Below are 26,780 nucleotides of genomic sequence, written 5' to 3'. Positions count from 1 at the left end.
CGGCGGAATCATAGACGGTCATCGTCATCATCGTCGTCGTCATCATGGTCACCGTAATCATGACTATAATCATCACCATCGTAATTGTCATCGTTGCGTAAACTTGAAGGGGATCGAATATGATACATGGGGTCATACATCATCATTGGCGTGGATATGGAGGAAGGCGTAGCAACAGCTTGATGATGATAATAGTGATCCTCTTCTGCTTCGTCCAACTTGTCGTCACGGTCAATATGCATGTGATCCAATGATGAGCTAGAAAAGAAAAAAACATCACGTTAGCAATGTTTAAAGCCCACATGGCAAAAGACGCCGTTGTTGTAGCGTAGTATGCAACCTACCATAATGCTTCATCTTGTTTGCGTTGATGGCGATCTTGCTCAAGTTGTAATGATTCATCAAAGCCAATCATACGCACTTTGGCACGGACCCAGTTTTCATCGTAGATTGAGAAAAGATCGGTGTTGCTTTGACGACGTGCTCTTGCATTGGTACGAGCGATGCCTCGGCGACGAGCTTCCTGGCGTGGAGTATTGAAATTAAGATTGGCAAGTTGACAAAGTAAACCCTCACTCTCATCTGTACAGGCACTCGTAGCAGCAGCAGCAGCAGCAGCAGCAGTAGTAGTAGTGGTAGTAGTACTAGTAGCATCCATATCCATAGTATCGGTATTTAGCAACAAGTCGATTTGGCGAATACTCTGCTTGATCTTGGCTCCTTTGTCAGGAAGTGTATGCACCACCGACCTATGAAACAAGAGGATGGTTAATACTCTATTATCATGTACTTTAACCCCCCAAAGTGGTAGAAGTAACATACCTGTGGCGGAGCATACGCTCATGTCGTTCCTTTGCTTCCAAGAGTTCTGATCGTGACATTGACTCCAAGTTCTTGCGAGGGAGAGATGACTGCAAGCCATCAAGAGAGTGAAGTGAGCCACGGCGGTTTCTCGGGAGGTTTCTTGAATAGGTGGTAGGTCGATTGACTGAAGTCATAATGGGGAACGGGGCAAACTGCATAACTTGTCGTAGCTGAAAAAGAAAAGTGCATCACACGGAATTCCTGAGTTTGACCAAGGGTGTTTTATACTGCAGTGAAGCATCATCCCCCAAACCTCCTTCTTTCCCAGCCACATGTAATTGTGTGTATGTGTATCTCTCTCACTCTCTCCCTTTCTTACAGTGGTAGATTGCATCCACATCTCTCTGGGACATAATAAAAAGGGCTCGTCTCAATAGATACATACCCGCTGCTGCTGCATGAATCATAAATGAGAAACACTCAACCCATTTTCCCCCTCTTTTACATTCTAAAAGTGTCACGTCCGATAAACAAAACATACCCTATTACGCCTTGATTTACACTTTCAAGGATGAGATGAGCTCTAATACACCACCATCATGAATCGTATTTTTATACTATGGTGCCACACATGCAGTACAGACGACATGGTATGCTCTCGTAAGATTCATTTATTTGTTGTGTTGGCCTATGTAAGTGGCAAAACCTCTGACCATCTACTGCCTTTGGAAAGAGTCAGGTGTCAGCTTGCATTCATAATGATACTCCTCCTCCTCCAGCATGATGTGCATGTCACTTGGGCCCATTTTTTACCTCCTTCTCGCCAACCTTTGTTGCTAAAGCCATCCCATTTGTATGTTTCATAAATAACAACAAAAGTTTATTTCTGCTGCTGCACAACAAAGTGATCAACCCTATTGCTCGCATAGCAGGAGACCAATGACATTGGCTGCGTGATCTAAACCGTAAGGAGTTGTGTACGTGTGTGTTATGTGACAACGACGACAACTACGAAAGCAAATAGGATACTGGATACAAAACGTTTAGCTTTGTATTAGTGCCCTTACCCAGATGTGTAATAGGGGTAGCAGCTCGCTTTCTCTCTCTCGACGTATCCCCTTTTTGCTCGTGCTATATACTTCATGTCACAACCATCATTATTGGATGTAAGGCAGCATCACGGGTTGCATAGAGTTTACCGTAACACAAAAAAGTGTCGATCAGTGTCATCATCTTACCCAAAGAGATAACACCCGCCAACTTGAAAACTCTATGGAGGCGGCAAAGCGATGTATGTAAATTCCCGGAATATGCAAAAGTATAGCATGACAATCGCTTTAGCCATCTGCTACTTGATCGTCCAATCTTCAGACCTCCCCCCTGGTTCATTTTACAGATTTGTTCGTTGACACTGAAATTGTATTGCACGCTTGGTGGTGTGTCATAACATAGCAAAAGGTCCCATATAGAGAGACGAATCCCAAATTGAATGCGAGGCATCATTGATTATGTAAATCGATTATCGTTTATTATAGCCTATATATGATCCTCAACCTTAAAAAGTGAGCAGTTACTGAAAGCCTTTATTCGCTATGATACAACAACTAGTTTTACGACTATCCATCATTGCTATCATCTACATTGATTGAGAGTTCCAAGCCTTTATAGCGACAACAACTGAATTTCTCCTTGACATCGGCCATGGGTTGGTATTCGGGAAAGCCCTGAGATGCATGATTGCCAAAGCGGAAGCTGTAAAAATCTGCCAAGTCCCCAAGAAAGCATTCGTAATAACTTCGAGATGTAACATGAGGCAATGGTGCTCATCCGCAGCTTCCTTCATGTAGTCAAACCAGGTTCCAAATGTTGTATCCGGCTCTCCAATCGCATCAGGGTCAACAAGGTAATGTAGCAAAGCAATCCTTTTCCAATACAGCAATAGCCTTTTTGATGGTCGATTCGCCTCAATGTCCCAACCTTGGATCCCAAGTATATCAATGATGGTGAAAGCAGTCTTCGGCTGCAGCAAATCATTATCGAAGTCGATAGTGTTGCCCGTAGTATAGAAGTTGGATCGGATTCGGTGGTGATGGTGGAACGAAGGAATGATGTAGCCTCTCATCTTGTACCTTTAGCCCAGCATGGTGTCGATAAGAGCATTCATTGTCTTGAGGTACGCATCTCCATCATATCCTTTGTAGATCCCAATTACCACAAAGACATCGTAAGTTGAATCGCTAGGTCTTACCATGAGCATCCAATCTACACTTCAGCATGTCGTTGTGTCCTAACCATCGGCCGACGAAACCATAGAAGCAATCCCATCATCTAAGGGCATTGTAAATCAACAACATGAAAGGACGTGCACCCATATTCCAACAAAGATGTACCAGAGTCATGAACGGTAAACAGACCATTTTTCTCCATGGCAACCTCGACGCGATGAGACATACAAGTCAACTGTTGTTCGTTGTTGGTTGCTATAAGACAATGCGTCAGGCTGTATCAAAGCAAGTTGTCGATGTGGTCAAATGCCTTACCATAGTGCACATTGGTTTTCCTTTAGAAAGTGAACACGATCAGGGTGAGTATACACCATCGCGCAAGTGCAGTGAAGCAACTGACCTTGTCTTAAAGCAGCTGTAGAGCACGCAATGTTCCCATTGTGTCGTTGGTGCTGTAATGCCAAACCACGGAAAGACGTAGAGCTATCGAACTACCTTATTAGCTTGAGCAGTACAAGGAATTCTACCAATGCTTACATTGAGAGCGTTTGAGGACCATTGTGACAAAGGTGAAAGGTCAAAAGAGGGGAATGAAAGTGAACAATGCACATTGTGCTCCTCCTGAAACACTAGTCAGGTCCACAAAAAATTGGCAGGGCGGTTGCCAGCTATCACAATGACATCCACGACAACAATGAAAGTAGCATACAATGAAAAGCTAAAAATGACCATAAAGACCATCTCTATTCCACAAGGATGCAATAAATGATACTCGCACAAACCTTGGACGTCTGATGTTATATGCAAGCAATCAAAGAGATGATGTGTGTGGAATAATAATGTGATGATGATGCATGAGCTGGTGATGGGCGTCTTCACCCGCACTACACATTCCCTTCACAAAATGACCTGCCACTATCAGGCTATCTTTTACTCTTTAGGGTGGCTGGTATGTGTGTGTGTGTCTATGCGATGACTTTTCCCTATCATGCATCGTTGAATAACCGAGACCATGATCCAACAAGATGCTTCATACCCAGCAAAATCCCAATACCATTATGTATCGGATGCGCCAGATATAAATTGCATTACGCCAAATAAAGGATAATGCCGGTCATCCTATTCAAAGATCGCCAATATGAAAAACAGCAATCCCCATTGTAGCTTTTAAGATGTGCAAGTTGTCTCAGCATTATGTGGCCATGATGAAATTTCAAGTAGCCAGGCGGCGTCGTTGTTGTTGGTGGTAGGTAAATGTAAACAATGATACGCCAATCTGGACATTTATTCATGAGGTTATCAAGGTGGTGAAATAGGCTCAATGAGGCAGAAGATCAAGAATTTCAGGAACGGGAAAGATAGCACATGATTTGTAGAGGTTGCTATAATGAGCCAGAATCGTAGATGAGACTCCCCAAGTAAAAAGGCGATCTTCCGTCATGTCGATCCTATTTTTAATTACGTCCTTATTGTGCTAAACTATTCCAGGAAAGAGGTCGTGACAGCCACACTGCATGGTTTGATGAGCTTACCCAGTGTCCCGGCCACATGCCATCACCCTTTTATTCATGATGTGTACGCCCTACAAATATCATTAGTGCCATCGCCATGATGAGATGCTGATGCCTAATAGCAATGTGCAACGGCAATAAATTGCATTTATCATCATACATTATATCATGGTGGCCTTTAACCATGAGGGTCGAATGATGTAGACTCATTCGTGATAAACAACATTGATAAACAAACGACATGCAGCATCGGGCATACTTGGCTTGGTTTTCTACACACACCTTTTTCTCACGTGGATGTTGTTGTTGGAGTGACTTTTGGTATCGATGATATAGCCGCATAGTGCAGCACATGAAACGTCCGATACGAGCAAGTGCTACTTCCATATATCTTACAGGCTTTTAGAAAGGAGACACATTACACAATGCTGTTTCACAAGTATGTAGTGGATATGGATGAAAGCAAGTGGAGTCTCGGTCATGGCCAAAATAGGACTACGAGTCATTGTGTAACATAAAGTCAAGTTTCGTGATCATGAACTTGCTATGTATATAATGGATTTATTACTACTAAAGGTGTATACAAAGAAGAAATGGTTGTGTTGGGTCTTGAGGAAGAGCTAATTTACACAAACATGCCAGCGACAGCAGCAAGGAAAACGGATCCAGCAACAGCAACGCCAACGGTGGCCTTGGTGGCAGCGCTCTCACCATCCTTGTTACCAGCAGCAGCGTTGGTAGCTTCGGCAACAGCGCTGCTGACGCTTTCACGGACATCAGAAGGCAAAGCGCTCATGGCAGAATTGGCCCAGTCGGAAAGCTCGCTAGCGTGCTCAGAGTAGTAGCTTTGGTAGCTGCTGATATCTTCAGGGGAAACGGAAGGAATCTCAGTGGGAATACCGCTGGGGAGATCAGTAGGAACTGCATAAGACAAGAATTTGAGTAAGTATTGTGTTATGGATCATGATAGAATTATGCGTGCTTACTGTCTTGGGCCAAGACAAGGGCAGCAGGAGCAAGCAAAGCAAGGAATGTAACGGCCTTCATGATGATTGAAAAGATGTATGTGTAAAAGAAAAAAAACGTTGATCTGCCATGTTGGAAGGTTGAATCACAATTTATATTTCGGGATGTTGCACTAGCCTTAATGAGTATTAGGTGGCACACAGCCGAAAAGAAGAAAACCTTGTGGCGTAGTAACCATACTTGATAAGCGGAAGTTGCCTGGGTCACACATACACTCACTCACACTCACCCATCTAAGATGCCGTTGTAGAGAGCAAAAACGTATGCGCAGTAATCTACATACATCATGAACCACTCCTTTTGTAAAAGCTTACTGCTACTTTCCAAAAGAGGTGCGTAGCCATAGCAACCCCTTTCCCTCTTTGCATGAGCCTCCTTGTAGCAAAACTCTCCTTGTTTTACGACATGATAAATGATTACGACCAGCGTATGAGTGTTTGTTTATATAATATCCTTTACAATAATATGTGTCAAGGATCACAGCACAGCTGCTGATCAAGACAACAACAACAAATTACAATACAATAATGGTGGGGTATGTTGTAGAGAACAAAAATCAAGGTGTGGTAGTGACATTTTGCATCATGGGTGTGCGAGGACGAGAAGACCACCGATCGCATATAGAACGAACCGCCGAGTCAATATCCCAATGGAAGCATGGCATACGATCGCGTGGCAAATTTTGATGTGGATCAACAATCACTTGCGAAAACTTGTGTTCGTCTTCCATGTAATAGGGATGAACAATATCAGCCATGTCAACATGATCGCCTCCTTTGCTTTCCTCATCTTGATCATGTTGCTTGTATCGCATGATAGTGGGCTCATTGTCCGCATCACCTGTAGTCGACATTACTTGCTGTATTTTTTCGCTGTCGATAGCTATAGCAGCTTCCTCGTCATCATTCTTGAGAGTTGTGGATCGTGAAACGCTTGAAGAATCGTAAAGCGTCAAGTCGTCGTTTGCCAAAGAACCAAAGCCATACAAGATCAAATCATTGCGCACTTGTTTGGAGACAAGGCCTGTAAAATGCCACTCAACAGCATGACCAGCATAGCGATCAAGGAGCTCACGTGCATTGCAAAGGGCTTGTAATCCTGTTGTATCGATTCGATTGACAGCTGTGCAATCCAAAACCACGGCTTCAAGTACAGGGAGGTAGCTGCGATCGGCTGTATCTCGAGGCTGATTCCACATGAGGTTTTTATCTTGTTGCTCAGCACTCACTTCGTTGCCATCAGCTGATAACACCATGGCTTTGCGTGTGCGTGCCTTTGCTGTGCTGACAATTGTTTCATTGACATGTCCCGCATTTGGATAAAGCAATGCGCTGCTTAGCCGTAATACAACAATACCAGGTGGCATAGGTTCTGTATGCTTTTGAAAATGTGGATCCTTCTCGTCGACATATACGTAATGTTGTGAACCGCCAAAGACAGGTGTTGTGACCGAGTTCATCTTGGGATCGTTATTGCAAGTGCTTTCAAGAGGCGATCGTGTAAGCACAGCGATTTTTGGACGAGCGAGGTTGATCATGACGATAAAGAGTGATAATGCCAATGCGACATAAATGCCGTTTTCAACTCCGTCAAAGAATGTAATGAGGACGGCAGAAGCGAATACAAGGAATTCGAGCTTGCTTGTGTTGAGTAATTCCTTGACATACTTTGGACCCGAAACAAGATCGGTGACGGCATGAATGACGACAGCAGCCAAAAGAGCGCTTGGAATGTAATAAAAGGCGGGCGTCAAGACATACAAGGCAAGTACGATCACTGTGGCTGAAAATGCACTAGAGAGAGGTGTCTTGGCGCCTGAACGGGACATGATGGCGGTGCGACTAAAGGCACCTGTACCAGGGTATGCACTAAATAATAGCATCATCAGCGCCACACATCCCAACAACCATGCTCATTGTTTTAATTCACTTACCCAAAGAAGGCACCTACAAGGTTTGTGACACCAATGGCAAGGATTTCTTGATTGGGATCAATGACATAATCACTGATGCGGCCGAATGATTTGGCAACAGAGACATGTTCAAGGACCATGATGATGATGATAGATGGTAAGACATCCATGATTTCGCCAAAGATGTTCATGTTCATGCGAGGTACACCAATGGCATCAAAGCCTGCAGGCACATCCTTGAGAATCTTGAATGGGCTTTCGCTCTTGTTAAGGTTGGCCAAGAATGAGATGAATGTGCCAATAATCAGCACCACAGCACTACGCATGATCCCCAAGTAAAAAAGTGGCTGCTTGTACTTTGGATATCTGGCACCAAGCTTGCTACATGATATTTTTATCACATACAGCGCAATGAGGCTCGGCACACCAAATGCGACATCAAGGCCAATTCCAGATAGATTTGAAAGGAAGTCACCAACGACAAGATAAGGTGCTTGATGCGTGTTGAGTTTCATTCCCACAAGTTTGCCCCATTGTCCCAAGCTGATCGTGATTGCTGATCCAGTCATATAGCCAGCAATGGCAGGTCCTAGTTACACAGCAATGGGGTAAGTCATCAACGGGATTCATGCAGCAATGAAAATGGGTATCTATATACATACCTGGTATGAAATCAACAAGGATACCCAATCGTACCATGCCAAGGAGAATTGCAATAAGGCCAGTAATCACACACAGGTAGGCACCTACTTCAGGCCCGCTGATATCCGGATGCGCTGTAGTGACATTTGTAATTGCACGTCCCACCAACAAAGAAACAACAGCTAATGAAAGATGAGATGTGAGTCATTGTATGGGTGATAAAAATGAATAGAGGGGGTGACTTACTGATTGGACCAATGCTGATGTCCTTGGATGTACCAAATACACAATACAAACATGATCCAGCAAAGGAGGCGCTGTACATCAAACAAACGTGAGCATCATAGGGAATGCAAATACAATGTCGGAATTTGGATACGTACTATAAACCATACTGAGGATCCAGGTTGGCAATCTTTGCATAGGCAATGCCTTGAGGAACGAACATCATTCCTACTGTCATCCCTGCAATTGCATCCTGAGTCATCCACTAGAGAGATCATTGCCTCGTGTTAGCAAATGGGTCATGATGAAATGGGTGTGTCATTTCGCTTACGGCTGTGTTGTATCGGGTGATCCATTGAAAGATGGGAAAGAAGCTGAAAATGTAATGTCGTACATGGGATGGTAGGTTATGCTTGAACTTGTCTGTGCGATCACGTAGTGTAACACGCTCATAATCGAGAACGATAGGAGCGGTGCTCATGATGTCTTTTTTGTTAAAGTGGATTGGTTCAAAGAGAGCAATGCGAGCTTTTAATCCTGATGACCCGCCTTTATATATGCTTAAGTGAATAAAAAGGAGGTGGGAGTTGGGGTGGGGTAAAAAAGACAACAAGTGGCTGACAAGCGTAAATCATGAAATCACCGCTTATGGGAGATGAAAACCATTTTTGCGTCCAAGAACAGGAGGAGGAGGAACGTACGAAAAAAGGCAAAGGGAACTTTGTGGTTTAGCTGCATTGGTGCTTTGTTGTTGGGTGGATCGCTTGCGGGTATGTTTGTTAATTGGCCGCCGAGAGTCAAGGTTAGACCACAGACCACTGATTGATATACACGCTTTCAGCTTTCAGGGCCAACCATTGTAAATGGTGACGTGCATATATGAAATACGGTATCAATGGGTAATTGTCAATTCCAACACAACATCGCATGATTATTATTGACAATCGCTCAAAAAAAAAAGGAGTTAGGGCTTATGTACATGCACAACAATGAAGTAATCTTTGTCCTACATATCCACCATCATTGGATTTTTGATCTCATTCTTCCCTACCCTCCCCCAAAGTCCCTATCAAACTTGACGTAAGGGTCCTTTTAATATTTGTTGAAAACAATGAAGTTGTGATGCTCTGGATGGAACCAAGTCACCTGGGGCAAGATCATCCTTCCTCCACAAAATGATGATTTGCATGGCCTTTTTGGTGTCATTGATTGGAACGTGTTGGCTGCTTGGATTCATATGTGATCCACTAATGTATGTATGACCAAGTATGCCAGATACTGAAACAGGCCAGCGTATGAATGCTGCTACTACATGTCGCTGTTACCAAAATATAGATGATTCCGGGAATTATACAAAGCAAGATCGTGAGCGGAAGGAGCCTCTTGTTAAAACGAGATGCCATGTGTATGCATCATTCTATTCTATTGGGCAAGAAGATTGAATGCGGTAATCTCTGTGCTTTTCCAAAGCGATAAAGTTGGTATTGCATGTAACCAGCAGCTGTTGGATGATGATGACTTTTACTCTCAGCCCCGAAAAAGGAGATCATGGTAATGACGTGTTTGTCGATGGAGTGGTAGTGGTAATGGGTCGAACCTGATAATGGGTAATAAAGTGCTATCCCCTCCTGGTGGTGGTGGTGCTGCACATTGATGATTGCATTGATTGGATTGGTCTTGGCACTATAAATTGACGCCACCGCTCGCGGCAACAAGCTTGCATGGATGCATCCAATTGCATCGAGCTTTGAGTGATACGTCTATTTGTTGTGCTATCAAAGTTCCACTTGGATGTCACATTGTGTGTGTGTTGTACATCATGTACACATTTGGCCATATACGCGATCAAGAAGGATCCAAATGCAAGATCTATTTGTATATTGTGGCACCTTTCTTTGTATGCAGCAAATGGTCGGAGGAGATGAAATTTTTACAGCATGCGATGCGTGTATGTATTATTGCGTTTCTTTTTAATGGTGACGATGAAGAAGATGAAGATGATGGTACTATTAGCTATGGGGAAATGGTGCGTGTGTGGGTGGTGGGTGTATTGTATCGAGTCTATCGTTTCCACAAGCCAAGCGTTTTCCTAAATTGAGCAGCCAATCCAGTGCTGGTAGTGGAGACTAAGCTAGCTGGTCGTATAGCAGTAGCAGTAGCTGTGTTAGGTGATGGTGTTACTGGTTGATGATAATGGCTATCGGATGCTGCCGAAGAGGAGGATGATCCAAGTTCGATTTGACTCATGCTGGCGATAGGAAAGTTGGTGTCGTTGGATCCTTTGTCAGGTAAAGGGCTTGATAAAGCTGTGATTGTCCGCCTATGACCACGCACATTGGATGTTGTAGCTGAAGATGTTGCTGGGTGATGTATGCTGTGCTCTTCCGATTGACATTGTACAAAAACAACCGTGGTGTTGGTTGTCGTATGTTTCAAACTTTGGTTCATGATCGCTTGTGTTGTGCTACCATTGCCTAGCAACATTGCTTTCCTTGCACGTTTCCGATATCCCACAATCAACATGCTAGGTTCATACAATTGGATCTGTGCTTGTGTAGGAAAACTCGTGAGTGACATGAAAACACACACACACACGCCCTATCCACTTTTTCATTTCCTTGCATCCCCCCCCCAAATCTGAGTGAAAACGTACCATTGACTTTAACGCTTGATCTGGTTTTACAAGAGCTAGTTCAACTGTGATGCTGATCTAACACGGAGGATTTTTAAAAAAAGATATGAGAAGGGGGAGCAAATCAGAGCGAGTAGATGGATGGAGAAGATACCTTGTCCTCATGTTGCGCATCCAGTGCTAAACCTAAAAGTCGTGTTGCCGTTTGCTTGGGAGTGGGTGTATCTGAAAGGGAAGAAAATGATGCTTGCTTCTTGAGCATGGGTCTTGTACTGCTATTATTACCACCTCCACCACCAGCAGCCTTTGATGTTGTTGACGACGACGTACCACCAACAAGGCTATTGTATTGCATGCCAACGATCACCACCTCATCTCCATCATCCACAAGATCCTATGTAAAAGAAGAAAAATACGATTATGGTGGGTGGTGGGTGAGTACCATTTGCAACCGGCATATCATGCACATGTTTTGTGTGTATATGTACCATGACATAGCGTATCAATTTAGTAGTTGTGCCATCGTCCAAATGACTGGGATCATCAATGGTGACCATAAAGAGACGTGAGGATGATTTTGGTTGATAGCCTTCATTCGCAGTACGTAGAGTGAATGAAATGAAGGGTTGATGTGATAGCATATCGAATGAAACCCTGTGGCGATATGAGCGTTTATCGGCTGATTGAAAAGAAAGACGAGAATAACGCGAATCGATGGGGGATAACAAGCTGCTGCTATTGGATTGTGCATCTTCTTCTGAAGCACAAGAAGAGGATATCATGCTCTCATTTCCGCACAATGTCATGCTGAATTAAACACGCCCTGGTGATCATTCGATGCTGTAAAGAGGTGTGTGTATATATAGATGCGTCCGTTTTACTTTATGAGGACAATTATTGTTGATGTTTGTATGAGTAAAAAAAGAAGAAAAAAGTAGGTGTGAAAGAAGGAGAAAGAGGGACAAGGAAAGAGAGAAAGAGAGAAAGAGAGAGAGAAAGAGAGAAAGAGAGAGAGAGAGAGAGAGAAAGAACAAAGATTGGATTGATGGACCCCTTCGTTCCCCTTTGTATCTCTTCTTGTCGCACCGCTCGTTTCTTGTTACCCCGTTCTTGGCATTTGGAAGCAGCAGCAGCAGCATCAGCAGCATCAGCATCAGCAGCACCCAGCAACATCATAGCTGCAGCTCCCTTTGTTTTGCAGTTCTTTACCCGAAATGGACAATTTCTCATCTTTGATGCCGGATTCTTTCCCATGCTGCTTATAACATTACATCAACTTGTTTACATCATATAGAAATGTGTCTTTGTTGGAGCTTTACAAAGATTAAAAAGGCTACATAAAAGTATACATTGGAATGATAAAGTAATGAAAAAGAAGGAGGAAGATATTGATGATCATGTTCTAGTGGTGGAGATGGTTCTTTGTACAAATAACAACAAGATGTCAGGGTCCGGTGTCTATAAATGCACTAAAGAAGGGATATGTCACACGGCTTGCATACTCCTTATTCCTTCCAGAAACCTATCCTGTGAGTGAACATCTTATTACTCTGGTACTGTACCTCACTCGCTCGCTTGCTCAGCCCTTTGTTGTTGTATGTAACCTAGCACACAACAATCATGCCTATGTACAATTTACATTCAGCAGTGTGTGCCACCATGAGAACGCGTGTCCATTTTCTTTCTCTCACTTGTACTTCTTGAACATGGTCGAAATCAAGCCCTTTGGTTCATGGCCCTCCCCCGTCAGTGGAGACTCATTGTCAGGTGGCATTTCAGCAGCCGATATCGTCGTCGATCGGCAGATTGTCTATTGGTGTGAAGTGGTTCCTGCTGAACAAGGCCGTGGTCAGATCTTTTATCGTGCACCTGGCAATGCTGAACCTACGCTATTACTTCCTCTCGAGTACAATTGTCGCACGCGTGTACACGAATATGGTGGTGGTAGCTTTACTGTCAAGAATGGTCTTGTGGTGTTTTCCAACAATAGCGATGGTCGCTTGTATACGGCCAATCTCACGCAAGGAGGGGACAATGTTGATATCAAGCCATTGACACCTGACACTGGCAGCTTGAAGCGATATGGCGATATGCGTATTGATGAGGATGGCCACTATGTCGTTTGTGTGGAGGAGGAGCATTTTGAGAATGAGCAACCCAAGGATGTGGTGAATCGATTGGTGTCCGTGAGCCTCAAGGATGGCGCAGTGCATGTATTGGCTGAAGGCAATGACTTTTATACTTCTCCTCGTCTCTCTGGATCCCGTATTGCCTACATCACCTATAATCACAGCAACATGCCATGGGACTTTACCATGTTGTACCTTGCCGACTTCGCTGGCTCCAGCTTGAAATCCTCAACTTGTATTGCAGCCAATGATGAGAGTGTAGTGGTATGTGTGCGTGTGTGTGTGGATCGAGGGCTGTGTTTCTTTGTTCATCCATATTTAACCATGTTGCCATGTGTTACATGTTATGCAGCAACCCGAATTTGGTGTGGATGGGACCTTGTATTTTGCATCGGATCGTTCTGGATTCTGGAATTTGTATCGCTACCATGACAACCAGGTCAAGCTTTTGTTGCCGAGTCCTTTGGAACAAGAATTCGCAGGTGCTTGTTGGGCATTGAATATGGCGTGGTACAGACCAGCCGCTTGGGATGCAAACAAGGTCATCTGCATGAACAAGGATCATTTGGCTATCATTGACGTTGACAAGCAAACCATGTCCAACATTGAAGCTTTGAATGACTATGTCGACTTTGATTACGTAACCAGCTATGCCAAGGAGGGTCAACAACATGGTGGTGTGCTCGTATTCAATGCTACATCGGATCAAGCTCCTTGTGAACTAGTCGCTTTTGATTGTGAAACGTCTACTCGTACAATCCTTCGTGAACCCAAGGCACCCGCTCTTGATCGTGAATACGTATCCCGTGGCCAAGAAATCGAGTTCCCCACTGAAGATGGATTAACAGCTTTTGCTTACTATTATCCACCAAGAAATCCACGCTATCAAGGCCCTACAGGTGAAAAACCACCATTACGTGTATTGTTGCATGGCGGCCCTACTGCAGTCACCAATCGTGCCTATAACCGCAGCATTCAATATTGGACCACACGTGGCTTTGCTATTGCGGATGTCAATTATGGAGGAAGCACTGGCTATGGACGTGCCTATCGCAACAGGCTCAAGAAGAAATGGGGTATTGTCGATGTCAATGATTGCTGTAACGCTGCCCTGTACCTGGTCAAGCAAGGATGGGTCGATGGAGAAAAGCTCACCATTGTAGGTGGAAGTGCTGGTGGTTATACAACGCTGTAAGTCTCATCACATGAATGTTGTTTTTTCTTTCATCATCATCATCCAATTCACACACGTATATATATGGAATCTATGTAGGGCATCGATTGCTTTTCGGGATGTATTCAAGGCTGCATGCTGCAAATATGGCGTCTCAGACATCACTTTGCTTGCCAAGGAAACACACAAGTTTGAATCCCGTTATCCTGGTAAGGATGATTATCTTGTTTACATATCTTTAATGATATTAACATGGCTATATTACTAGATGAGCTGATCGGCAAATATCCCGAAGACGAGGCCATTTACAAAGAGCGGTAAGAAGAAGAGGATGGAAGAAGGGGCAGGGTAAAACTCTCGTTACTGACAAGCACGTGGGTGTTTCAGCTCGCCTCTCTTCTCAGCAGACTTGATCAAGTGTCCTGTTATCTTTTTCCAAGGCGCCGATGATAAGATTGTTCCTCCTTCTCAATCCGAAGTGATGGTGGATGCTCTAAAAAAGAAAAATGTTCCTGTGAGCTATGTTTTGTATCAAGGCGAGGGTCATGGTACGTGATGATGTCAAGGTGGGAGGGGGGATGGATTCAGAAATATACTGATCCGGTATACATCACAGGATTCCGTCGTGCTGAGAACATCAAACGTACCGTTGAATTGGAGCTTTGGTTCTATGGACAAATGTTTGGCTTCCCTGTTGAAGGCGTTGAAGGTGTAGAAATATACAACTTCCCCAAGAATGCTGCTTAGCCTTTTAGCTACACGTTTATTTGTTCAAAATTGAATGTACATAAATGTATGTGTATGTGTATGTGCATCTCCCTTTCATGTGTCATGTGCCAATAGAAGAGAAGATGATACATTTGTCTGCTGCTGTTATTTGAGTTTGCCTTCAAAAGGTAAGATGGCTACATGCGGTCCACAGGCCCAATTGACTTTGGACCACGGAAATCAAGGCCGATGAACAAGTCTTTGCCAATGTTGGTGTAACTATAGAATCACCATTTCCTTCTAGCTTGACATCACAAATACATGATCTTGTGCTAAAGCTTTACCTCATCTCACATTAATTGGGTAGCTGTTCAAACATTGAAGGGTATACTGGATCATGTGGATCGGGAAAGGGAAAAGAAAAGAGGGCTCAAAGGTGATACGTTGAGCGTCTCGGTGATGTTTAGCCATGTAGAAGGGTGCCAAGGCTCAAATTGAACCCGTTCACCCGTAAGGTTTTCTTTTTTTTACGCTATGCGATGTCGCAAAAAGTACTATTAGGATACCCGGTAATAGGCGCATTGCTTGCATGTGGCAACTGCATGTGCTGTATATAGGCTGCAGCAGCAGACTACGTGTTTGGAATAGCTCTTTTTGCCCTTTGTTAAATTTGACACCTTCATTCATGCAACTCAAAGGATGGGGTCATGCTCTATTATGTGGGTTTATTCAGCCGATGCAGCCGTGCTACGTCTTTGTATGCATACGCACCTGTGACAATGACTAAACCTCAGCGTCTTGGCAAATGCTGTCTTTTGGGTTGTTGCATGGCACACAAATGCTGTGTACCTCATCTGTAAATGAAACCAGCTGAGATCAAACAAAAATTGTTTATTCAATGGGGATGGTGTGAGCATCATCATCAAGGAGTTAGCGTTATCGCACGTGGTAAAAACTTGTATAGATTGCTGCTACTACATCAGCAATGAATCTTCCATATTGTGGGGTTCAGAGATGATAATGTACGTCAACATGCATTAAGTGATGAGGGATTTTTCACCAGTACGATTGTGTCTACAGGATGCATCCAAGCCAAAAGAGGCTACTATCCCGGTTGATCACTACCTTCCATCATTTACTTCTCCTGCGCAATAATATCGATATCTTTTTTATTTTCAGAGTCTATAGATTCCCGCGTTGCTGTTGACTAAGATCCGACTATAATAAGCAAGGTCAGCGACTGCCGAGAGATAACTATTGGCGCAAATCGAGCGCATCATGTACCACAGTGATTTCTACAACCGAGAGAGGGCGATCACCTTTCCACTGTGTTTCATTCGAAACAAGAGATGCCTTTTCTCTCGCCTCTCTCATTATGTCAGATGAGCAAACAAATACACACACTCCTGAGAAGCAACCGAACAGGGAACAAAGAGAGAAAGCAATCGCCAGATGAAATCACCCACAACAACAACAACCTTGCAGGCAACAACAAACCCAGAGGACTTTGATTGATTTGGGGAAAAAGAAACCTTGTGGCCTATTTTGTCCCATTTTGTGGCAAAGGATGAGGCATTTTTTGTTGGTGCTCGTCTGGAACACCACCAACAATTCCGGCTATTTTAACACACAGCTGCAACGAGGGAAATTTTTCACTTTGCTCAGTCCAACGATTTCACTCCTCCCTCTCTTCCTCTTCCTCCCCTATATAACTCTACTGCTCAACCCACTTTTTTTCCTTTTCACCACTCACCCACTTTTTTCTCATCACATCCCCACTCCCTCCAATGGTACGCTTCCTTGGGGCGGTGCGTGATGCCGTTGTCAATTTCTGGAATACCCGTGTGCATTTTATTGAACTCCACTACTTGTATATCGGGGTGTCCATATTTATCTCCTCGGGTCTCTTGTATATCCAACCTGGTACCGACTGGAACTATGTTGACGCCTTGTTCATGGCCACCACCTTCAACACCAATACGGGCTTGAATACCATTACAATGTCTCAAAGTAGCGATTATCAAGTATCTCTTTATTTGATCAACTCGTTCTTGACGTCGCACATTCTTGTGTCGTACATTGTGTTGATGGTCCGCAAGCACTACTTTTCGAAACGATTCAATGCCATTTTACGATTCAACAAAGAGCGACGTATACGTGAAGAGAATCGACGTAAAGAAAAGATGAAACGACAACAGCATGATATTGAACTTGGGATCAAAAAACAATGTCCTAGTATTACATCCGTCACCACATCGCCAGGAGGAGCACCGGATAGTGAGCACACAACAACCAAAAAGAGACCTTCTTCTTTCAATCGCCGTCGACAATCATTCTCATCAGTAGCATCATCTCCTGTGCGTGGAGTACGTGCACGTAACACACGACAACGATCGATGAGTGGTTGGATGACCAATCCCTCTGATGTGCATGCATTTTTTCGTGAGCTGCGTCGAGAACAACAAGATGTGCTTGATAAGCGAGAAGCTGAGGTGATAGCAACCATGGAGCATGAACAACTTGAACGACATCCATCCACACCAATGCATCCATTTGATCATGGCATCGATAATACGGATGCAGCTTCCGATCCGATCGGTCAACGTCGTATCAACAACAATGAATCGCCTTCGCCAACCATTGAGAATGAAGATGCAGCACGTCAAAGCATTGCCAGTACCGGTGGTGGTGGTGCCGGTGGTATTGCATTTGCCAACAATGTGGAACAACAGCGTGAAATTGCACGTCGTCGATTTGAACGCGAACGTCGATTTGAAGGATTGATGGAAGTGATTTCTCGTGATATGAATCCCAACAACGATCTCCCTCTCACGGACACTGTTTATGATTCGGATCATTCTCTTGAAGACGATGATGAAGATGACGACGAGTTTTTTCAAGAGATCCTTCGTCAACCTATCGACAAGAGTCAGCTTACACGCAAGCAGCGTTATCGTTTGGGAGGTGTTGAATACCATGCATTGGACATCTTGTCCTATATTGTCCCGATTTATTATATCGGCATTATCGTTGCTGCTTCCTTCGCTTTCCGTGTCTACATTGCCGTTTCGCCTTATGCACAAGATGTGTTGCTCAACGCCAACGACAATCGCCCTGTCAATGCATGGCTCTTTGCATTCTTCTTTGGTGAATCGAGTCTCAACAATCTCGGTGTCGTGCCTCTTGATTCAAGCCTGGTGCCCTTTCAAAGCACACCTTTCCCACTGATTCTCTCCATGATCCTCATTCTCATTGGCAACACGGCCTATGCGATTCTGCTGCGTTTCATTATTTGGAGCATGCTCAAGCTGACACCTGAACACAAGGTCTATCGTCGCGAAGCATTACAATACCTCTTGGATCATCCACGTCGATGCTACACGACGCTGTTCCCGGCAACTCAAACTTGGTGGTTGTTGATCATTCTCATTATCATCACCCTCGTCGAGATTGTTTGCTTCCTTGCTCTCAACTTTTGGTTGCCTGTCACTGAAGGCATGACCTGGGGTGCACGTGTTCTCGATGCAACATTCCAATCCATCGCAACGCGTGCTGCTGGTTTCACCGTCGTCGCCATTTCCGATCTCAATCCTGGAACACAAATTGTTTATATCGTGGCCATGTACATCAGTGTTTATCCAGTGGCCATTTCTATGCGTAACAGTAACGTGTATCAGGTAATGAATGTGTGCTCTTGTGGATTCGTGTGATCTTGTGATCTTGTTTTCTCATCATCATCACCATTGAATAGGAACGATCCTTGGGTGTGTTTCGAGGTGACGATGTAGATAAAATGGAATTCAGCGACAGCGACTTACGTGGGCCGGCCCCATTCATCAAGTTGCGACGACATCCAACGGTCAGTAGTGTGGTGACGCATTCACGCAAGTTGCTCTCTGGACCCGATTTCTATGTGGCCACTCAGATCCAGCGTCAATTGACAAGTGATATCGTATGGGTCATTGCCGGTGTTTTCGCCATTTGCATTATCGAAAGTGAATCCATCATGTCGCCATCCCCTCTCAACATGGGCAGCGTTATCTATGAATGCGTATCGGCCTTTTGTAACATTGGTGCATCGATGGGATATCCTGGCGTAAGCACTTCACAAGCAGGTGTATATCACACATTGGCTAAGCTGGTCCTTATTCTTCTCATGTATCGTGGCCGTCATCGAGGTAAGAAAGGGATTTGCTCATCAAAGACATGGAAAAAGATAGCTGACATGATTTGGATTAGGTTTACCCAATGCTATTGATCGTGCCGTGTTGTTGCCATCCGAGGAATTAGAGCAACGTGAAGTGGAAGATCAAATCATGAAGCGACGCAATACATCCATCACCAACCAGAGTTCACTTGGCAACGTCATGTTCTACACACGTTCAAGCACATTGTAAATGTATTCTTCCTCCCTCCACACCACTCCTCAGTTTGTTGTTTTGATTACACACTTTCTTCTGTAAATACCACTTGTTTCCTACTACTATCCCATATCCTTATCCCTTGTTCTGCAATGTAATAGTATTTATGTCTCTCTCTCTCTCTTTCTTTCGCTCTTAAGGGACGTTGATCAATGGATAACATAAAGTGTGATTGAGTTACATGTTTACAAAGTTTATATACAATCAGAGTCTATTCGGTATCCAAGGGCAACAAAGAGTCATGTCTATGGGATGGGGATGGATGGCGATTGCGTCTTTGGATCGCACTCATTAACGTATCAGCATCGGCTACAAATTGTCTTAATGCACGTTGTTCTGTACGACCAAACACGAATCCAACAATCAGGCACACGGTTGCAAAGGCTGCCATAAGAATCACGCATATGCCGCCAAGTAAGGTCACCAATAATGTCACCAAATTGCCGTCATAATGTTGTTGCAGCGTCGTTGGTAAAGCCACTAGCACAGCGTAAATGAAAATCACCAATAAAAGTGCCACGACAAATAACACCAAGAGCATGTTGGCAGTCTTTCGGGTATCTTCTTGATCACGCTTGAAAATGTCACGCATTTGTCCCAACATTTTGCAATCCAAATTCGTATGTGCTGGATGACTCAAGTCATGATGAATAGTGGGTGATGATGATGATGGTTGTGAAGTTGCATGGGTGTGAACAGCAAAGGTAGAATGTACAGCAAAGTGATCGGAGTAGCTCATTTGGGTTCCTGGGATATACTCTGTCATGGCAACATTGGAATGGATGCATTGTAGCTGTGGTGTCATTCGATAGAAAATGTAATCCAATCGATCTCCCAATCCAGCCTTGTTCTTGCTCCACGAATTCATGGGTGAGTTGCAAGTGATGCCTTCATACTGAATCATGTCATCGCTATCGATTTCATCGTTCTGCCGCTGTTGTTGATTGGCTTGCATCCAAGAGTCGGTCATGAAAGCGTGTAATTTCAAAAGTTGATAGTTGTGGCTCGTAGGTACGCTGTTGAAATCACCCGACTACATGTGGATGGATATCAATAAAGGATGGTCTACCTATCATAACAATTCATATCATACCACAATCACTTGACGCCCTTGAGCAGCCGATGCACGCAATCGACGTGCCAATTCCCATGTCTCTGATAATCGATGACCCTCGTATTCGGTTTCATCACCATATCCTGCATGCAACTAAATGAAATAAGCTTCGTGAAATCCTCATTTGCCTTTTTTAAACTTACATGTGTATTGAATACTTCAATGATGCCAATATCAGGATGATCGATACATGCCGATGCATAGCCTTTTCCCACATAAAAATCACCATGAAAGATCTTGAGTGGTCTGCCAGCCAGGGTGTAACGAGAATAGGACGTTGATACAATGGGGAATCGAGAAAGAATAGCAAGACCACTGCCAAGGGCTCCACTAAAAACAACACAAAACCACCATTGGTTTCTTTCTTGCTATATACGTAGTACCCCTTGCATGCTTACCTGTAATACAGCTTTGCATACGGCAACATGGATTGCGTTTGCTGCTTTAGGTATTCAAAGTCTTCGGGCATCCATAGCTCTTGGAGAGCGACAATGTCGTAATCGGTATTACTAATGGCATCGGCAATAGCGCAAAGACGGAATCGTCTCTTCTTGGACACTATATTGAGACCCCTACAACAAGAGCAGTAAGCACCATTGAGAGCCATGAACTGGTGGGGGGAGGTCCATGTTGGTTTTACCAGCAATTGAGTGACAGCACAGATAGCTTATTTGAGTTCATGAATAAAAAGAGGCAAGTAGCTCTCTGCTGGCGGATGTCTCGGAGAAAATTGCACGTGTTCACGCATAAACTCTCTCTCTCTCTCTCGCTCTTTAGAGACTAGAAGCTTAACACCATCTTGAAGTGTGGGTACAATAACAATGCAATATCCAGTGGTTTGGACCTTTTTCTTAAAGATTGGATGAACCGTATACCTGGGCCATGAACACCCATCCATTTATTGTGCGACATGGCAATCAAGGTGATCCATCCCTAATCCAGTATCCAGCATGGAAGCACCAAATATGTGATCAATTCACTGTTGATCTAGCACAGCCCATCATCAACATACCATTTAAATTGCAATATGCGCGTAATGTCAGCGAGTTATAAAGCATTTGGCTGCTCGATCCCCTCCTTCTTTTCTTGTTGTCTTTTTCATATTCATCACAAATCACACATCAATGGCATCTCACTGGTGGAATGATTTCATTGCAAAGCGCAAGGGAACAACAATACAGCAGCAACAGCAACAGCGTGATGATGAGCAACAACAACAGCAGCAGCTGGAAATGGGTGTCTCTCCACCTGACATGACACAGTCATACCATGCTCTTGGACAAACCTATCCTTCAAGAGCTGGATTAGGTCGTACACCTTACCCAAGTTTTTATGGTACATTGTCATCAGAATACAACTACCACCAACAACAGCAACCAGGATCCATGAGATCACGTTATGATTCAGTGCTACGATATTATGATGCCAATTATTGTACTACCCCTGTCACGCCTGTGGCTGCATACCATTCACCATTTCAAACTGCACATCCATTGGCATACAACAACATGACAACACCCGCTCCTATAGAAGAACAACAGCATTCCAAACAGCATTCCAAACACGAGCTTGCATATTTCCCATCACAACAACAAGTGGATACAACAACAACAACACATCCAAATGCTGCTGCTACTACTACTCTACACAACAACAACAAAAATGAAACACCATCACCCAATCATCAATTCAAGGAGATACCATTAACTTCGGCTCAGGACAATGTCTCATGTGCAAGTACGGTGGTGCCGATTCATACCACAATGGATGAAAAAGCAAAAGCGTTACCAGAGCAAGAGATGATGAGACGTGAAGCAATGTTTAAATCATTACGACAACGTCGAGTGTGGTTCCCTTTCTTCTCGTACCTAAGTGCGATCGGCATGGTGGTGGTCTTTGTCATCAGCGTGATAAACAACCGATCCATGACAGGTAAGCATTGGTGACACAAAGGATCATTTTATGATAATTAATATCATGATCGGGGGTGGGGGTCCCCTTGTCTCCGGTATCATTATTATAGGCAATGTATTTGAAACATCTCCCTTCAATATGATGCTGGGTCCTTCGACACAGGTTGGTTTGGTGGTGGTCAACATCATGTTGTTGTATATGAATAAGAATGCTTATTTTATCATCATCTTCATCATCCTAGGCCTTGGTTCAAGTGGGAGCCCATTATGCACCATGCATGCGATCATTCGATGATAAGGCTGCTGCCAACTTTGTGTGCCCCAATCAAACCGGTATGATGAATGAAATGAAATGAATAATACACACCACATGTCACTTTAAGCTCTTTATTAATTTGCACTTAAACGACTACATAGATGCAAACAACCATGGGCCCACTATGCCAGACTTGATCTTGACCTTGCACACGAGTAACGATAACAGCACCAGTTGCCCAATTCAGGAGATCTGTGGCATGTCACATGATGCGCCCAATCAACTCTATCGCATTGTCACGGCTCTCTTTGTTCATTCTGGTATCGTGCATTTGTTCATCAACATGCTTGTCCATTTGGGAATCGGAAGACGTATCGAACGAAGGCTTAATCCTATCCGCTATGGCTTTGTATGGTGTATCACTGGTACTGTTGGCTACGTTACAAGCACCACCTTTTCGCCAGCTGTCAGTGGTATGTTGTTTTTGGAAAAGGAGGGGGAACGTTGACTTGGTTTTCTAACACGTGATATAAAGCAACCATGGGATGCTCTGCATCGCTCTTTGGTGTTACAGTGCTCTTGCTAGTAGACTTGGTACGCAGTTGGGGACTTATTCCAGATGCTGGATGGGAGTTGTTCAAGCTAATATGCTTGACAGGTAAGCGTTGTATAGGCTACGTAACCGTGTGTTTGGATGCTCATATGTCCTTTTCATGATCTACAACAGCCTTAGGTTTGGGTTATGGATATTTGCCAGGGTAGGTCTTGTTGAGTTGGGGGAGCACGTAAAAGGAGAATGGAGGTTTTAATATCATCATGTATGATAGGCCAGACAACTTTGCACACGTGGGTGGATTGATTGCAGGTCTTCTTATGGCTGTCATTGTGATGCCAACAGCCGATACATCATCCCGAGCTCGACGTATCTTCCTTTGGATGACGCGTTTGGTCGCATTCGTTCTGCTTATTGTAGCATGCTACTTGTTGCTCGATGCCTTTTACAAGGGCAAATCCCCTAAAGAGGTAAATGATACATAGGTTGCTGCTACTAGATGCCTTTTGCTGATCACCTTATAGGTATGCTCATGGTGCAAGTTTCTAGCATGCCTTCCTGTTGGTGACATGTGTAATGCATACGATGCCATTTGATGATCCATTATCTATTATCTATTATCCTCCCATTCTTTGTATATATACCTGCATTTTGCAATAGAGATAAAACGCATGCATTTGTCGATCACCTTTAAAATGCCATCCATCGTTTCGAAACAAAAACCATTTTTAATATGATCGGTGTATGGTATGAAACTAAAGACACGGATAGGGAGTAATATAATCTACAGCTTAGCACGAGCAGGTTCGGAAGAGGAAGCAATCTCGGCATAAAGATCGGCAATTTGTTGTTCATAAAACTTGGCAGTTTGGGGACGCTTGACCTTGAGAGTGGGGGTGAGAAGGTCATTCTCAATAGTGAAAGGCGATGATTCGAGGTAAATAGCCTTCATGAATTCGAAACCACGCAAGCCAGCCTTCTTGCCAACACGGGTGAGTTGCTCCAAAACGACCTTGTGGACCTCACGGTTCTTGCATAATTCTTGATAGCTGAGTTTCTTGGAAGCAACATGGGGCAACTTGGTGGCAACGATGGTGTTGAGAGCTTCAGGATCAGGAACAAGGATACCAACCAAGCAGCTTTGCAAAGAGTCACCATGTACGTACAATTGAGCAACAACAGGATCCTTGGCGTAGATGTTCTCGATCTTTTCGGGAGCAATGTATTCACCCTGAGCAAGCTTGAAGATGTTCTTTTTGCGATCAATAATGACAATGCAACCACGTTCATTGATCATGGCAACGTCACCAGTGTGGAACCATCCTTCATCATCCAAGGCTTCACGGGTCTTTTCTTCATTCTTGTAGTAACCCATAAACACGTTAGGACCACGAATGCACAATTCACCACGGGGGTTAGGATCAGTGGACAAATAATCCATTTCGGGCACATCCACAAGCTTGATCTCGTTACAGTTGAAAGGAACACCAATATGACCAGCCAAGTATTCACCTTCATTGTGAACGGTACTTGAAGCGCATGTTTCGGTTGCACCATAGCCTTCACGGATATCACAGCACAAGACAACACGAAGGAATTGCATCACATCTTTACCGATAGGAGCAGAGCCGGAGACGATGTAACGCACACGACCACCCAAAGCTTGTCGGACCTTGTTAAAGATGAGACGATCCCAAAATGCGTGAGTGTAACCATTGCCAGCTTCCAAATTGGCGAGCTTGGTAGCAACAGCACGACGAGCAATAGCACCCTTGGTACCAGGAGCATCCACCGTCTTTTGCACAATGCTGCCATAGACCTTATTCAAGAGACGAGGCACAGAGGGGAAAATGGTGGGCTTGAGCATTTGCATATCTTCAACAATGCCATTGACATCACCACTGAAATAGCCAAGACGATTGCCACGAGTCAAACATGCCATATCAACAAGACGACCAAAGATATGGGCAAGGCTGTTATATCATCATCGATTAGTTTGATATCCCCAACCACGACATCATATATATGTACTCACGGCAAATACGAAATGGAGACATCGTCAGCCTGATATTGACCTAAGCTAATGGTGGTAGCCGAGATAGCAGAGACAAAGTTGCGATGGGACAACATAGCACCCTATACATCCATGTTAGCATTTCCCATCCACCTATGTAACACCTAGTTGATATTCCAATGGATATGATATATACCTTGGGCATGCCTAATTATCATCATACATGAGTACATTATGATCACATGCCATTGTTTTTCCCACCCAAAAAGTTGCGTTTCTTACCTGTAGTACCACTGGTGTACATGATAAAAGCGAGATCTTCAGGCTTGCTGGGGTTGAAGGAGCGACGATTCTTTTTGCCAGCTTCTTCAAGGGTAGGATAGTCGACGAGGAGGACGCCCTTTTCTTCAGCCCATGCCTTGAAAACGGTGCCACGGCCTGAGGGAGAATCAAGATCCAAAGCATCCATGGAGACAATAGCACGCAACTTGGGCAGCTTGTGACGAAGCTTGAGAAGGTCTGCGATATGATCGGCTGAGACAACCACCGTTTCAATCTCTGCATGGTTCATGACATATTCAACCGTGTCGGGGCCAAGCGTGTCATACAAGGAGACGACGTACATGCCATAGGCAGCACATGCAAGGTCGGTGATAGTCCATTCAGGACGATTGACAGCCCAAATGCCAATGGGGATGTTGCGGGTACGCGAATCGTTGAGCGTATGGTTGATGAGGTTGATGAGACCAGAGCCAAAGTTGGTAATGCGGTGGTTTACTTGACGATAGGTTTGCCAGACATAGGGACCACGTTGACCGGTCTTTTCATTGACAATAGGACGATGGCCTAAGCATGGACGATCACGAGATTGCTTGAGACCTGAATGTAACACAAATGTGAATAAATGTGAGATTCCCAGCCTACTTGGTTTTCTTTTTATTACGTTACCTCTACGGAAGACATCATACATCGTCTTCACATTGGGCTCAATACGTTCAATAAGATCGGGGTAAAGTGCATTACGATAGACGGCTACAAAAGAACAATGCATCATGTCAATCATCATAGTTACATACGTACATGCTGCATTGGCAGTAGTGGGATGAACTCCTTTGCATACCTGTTTCGCCTTCTCTCTTGGTGTTTGGAAGTTCTTGTAGTTGTTTCTCCAGGTTTAGTTTTGGGCTCATGTTGTGTGGGGAAGAAAGAGGACAAGTTGACCCTGTGGGTCATTTGGAGCAAATAAAAGCGTCCTTTTCAAAAGCCGATTTTGCAGTGTCATCAGCAACAGGTCTCTCCGATACTCGTTGGAATAGTAACTTTAATCCGTAAGCATATCCACTTTGTAAGCGATATCAGTCGCAGTTGAAAATAATTCTATAAACAATGACTTTGTATATGCAGCTTTTAAATGACATTCATCAACGCATACATTATGTTTTATTGTTGACTTTTGTTCATCTCAAAAAGCATATGATAATGAAATGCGGGGTGCTGCGTTGCACATGCATTCCTGATTTG

The 26,780-nt window shown here is 44.0% G+C and overlaps 9 protein-coding genes across 9 annotated transcripts; 3 read left to right on the top strand and 6 right to left on the bottom strand.

Moving 5' to 3' along the window:
- Window positions 1-8: 8 nt before the first annotated feature.
- O0I10_005394 (uncharacterized protein) lies at window positions 9-998 on the bottom strand (the record flags this gene model as incomplete). The annotated part of the gene is made up of 3 exons (XM_058485439.1): window positions 9-258; window positions 345-749; window positions 823-998. 3 exons carry the CDS (start codon window positions 996-998, stop codon window positions 9-11), a joined length of 831 nt encoding a protein of 276 aa, XP_058343925.1.
- Window positions 999-5,165: 4,167 nt separating this feature from the next.
- On the bottom strand, window positions 5,166-5,587 carry O0I10_005393 (uncharacterized protein; the record flags this gene model as incomplete). Its single annotated transcript, XM_058485438.1, has 2 exons — window positions 5,166-5,461; window positions 5,527-5,587. The coding sequence occupies 2 exons, from the start codon at window positions 5,585-5,587 to the stop codon at window positions 5,166-5,168; spliced, it is 357 nt and encodes a 118-aa protein (XP_058343924.1).
- A 535-nt stretch (window positions 5,588-6,122) lies between these two features.
- O0I10_005392 (uncharacterized protein) lies at window positions 6,123-8,826 on the bottom strand (the record flags this gene model as incomplete). The annotated part of the gene is made up of 7 exons (XM_058485437.1): window positions 6,123-7,434; window positions 7,500-7,796; window positions 7,884-8,067; window positions 8,141-8,302; window positions 8,367-8,437; window positions 8,504-8,610; window positions 8,677-8,826. 7 exons carry the CDS (start codon window positions 8,824-8,826, stop codon window positions 6,123-6,125), a joined length of 2,283 nt encoding a protein of 760 aa, XP_058343923.1.
- A 1,580-nt stretch (window positions 8,827-10,406) lies between these two features.
- On the bottom strand, window positions 10,407-11,783 carry O0I10_005391 (uncharacterized protein; the record flags this gene model as incomplete). Its single annotated transcript, XM_058485436.1, has 5 exons — window positions 10,407-10,889; window positions 10,999-11,055; window positions 11,132-11,202; window positions 11,308-11,371; window positions 11,466-11,783. 5 exons carry the CDS (start codon window positions 11,781-11,783, stop codon window positions 10,407-10,409), a joined length of 993 nt encoding a protein of 330 aa, XP_058343922.1.
- A 900-nt stretch (window positions 11,784-12,683) lies between these two features.
- On the top strand, window positions 12,684-15,027 carry O0I10_005390 (uncharacterized protein; the record flags this gene model as incomplete). The annotated part of the gene is made up of 6 exons (XM_058485435.1): window positions 12,684-13,370; window positions 13,459-14,297; window positions 14,380-14,489; window positions 14,549-14,597; window positions 14,668-14,828; window positions 14,897-15,027. 6 exons carry the CDS (start codon window positions 12,684-12,686, stop codon window positions 15,025-15,027), a joined length of 1,977 nt encoding a protein of 658 aa, XP_058343921.1.
- A 1,748-nt stretch (window positions 15,028-16,775) lies between these two features.
- Window positions 16,776-19,385, top strand: O0I10_005389 (uncharacterized protein; the record flags this gene model as incomplete). Its single annotated transcript, XM_058485434.1, has 3 exons — window positions 16,776-18,665; window positions 18,740-19,166; window positions 19,228-19,385. 3 exons carry the CDS (start codon window positions 16,776-16,778, stop codon window positions 19,383-19,385), a joined length of 2,475 nt encoding a protein of 824 aa, XP_058343920.1.
- Window positions 19,386-19,620: 235 nt separating this feature from the next.
- Window positions 19,621-21,204, bottom strand: O0I10_005388 (uncharacterized protein; the record flags this gene model as incomplete). Its single annotated transcript, XM_058485433.1, has 5 exons — window positions 19,621-20,442; window positions 20,503-20,616; window positions 20,667-20,853; window positions 20,922-21,095; window positions 21,164-21,204. 5 exons carry the CDS (start codon window positions 21,202-21,204, stop codon window positions 19,621-19,623), a joined length of 1,338 nt encoding a protein of 445 aa, XP_058343919.1.
- A 443-nt stretch (window positions 21,205-21,647) lies between these two features.
- Window positions 21,648-23,841, top strand: O0I10_005387 (uncharacterized protein; the record flags this gene model as incomplete). Its single annotated transcript, XM_058485432.1, has 8 exons — window positions 21,648-22,455; window positions 22,547-22,599; window positions 22,679-22,769; window positions 22,854-23,165; window positions 23,228-23,350; window positions 23,420-23,450; window positions 23,520-23,715; window positions 23,770-23,841. The coding sequence occupies 8 exons, from the start codon at window positions 21,648-21,650 to the stop codon at window positions 23,839-23,841; spliced, it is 1,686 nt and encodes a 561-aa protein (XP_058343918.1).
- Window positions 23,842-24,029: 188 nt separating this feature from the next.
- On the bottom strand, window positions 24,030-26,449 carry O0I10_005386 (uncharacterized protein; the record flags this gene model as incomplete). Its single annotated transcript, XM_058485431.1, has 6 exons — window positions 24,030-25,218; window positions 25,281-25,381; window positions 25,456-25,466; window positions 25,542-26,138; window positions 26,208-26,291; window positions 26,380-26,449. The coding sequence occupies 6 exons, from the start codon at window positions 26,447-26,449 to the stop codon at window positions 24,030-24,032; spliced, it is 2,052 nt and encodes a 683-aa protein (XP_058343917.1).
- Window positions 26,450-26,780: the final 331 nt, after the last annotated feature.

The sequence above is a fragment of the Lichtheimia ornata genome, assembly GCF_029851405.1.
Source record: "Lichtheimia ornata isolate CBS 291.66 chromosome Unknown scaffold00021, whole genome shotgun sequence".
In the NCBI taxonomy this organism is placed as follows: Eukaryota; Fungi; Mucoromycota; class Mucoromycetes; order Mucorales; family Lichtheimiaceae; genus Lichtheimia; species Lichtheimia ornata.
The sequence above is the reverse complement of the archived record's forward strand: the minus strand, read 5'-3'. Positions and strand labels throughout refer to the sequence as shown.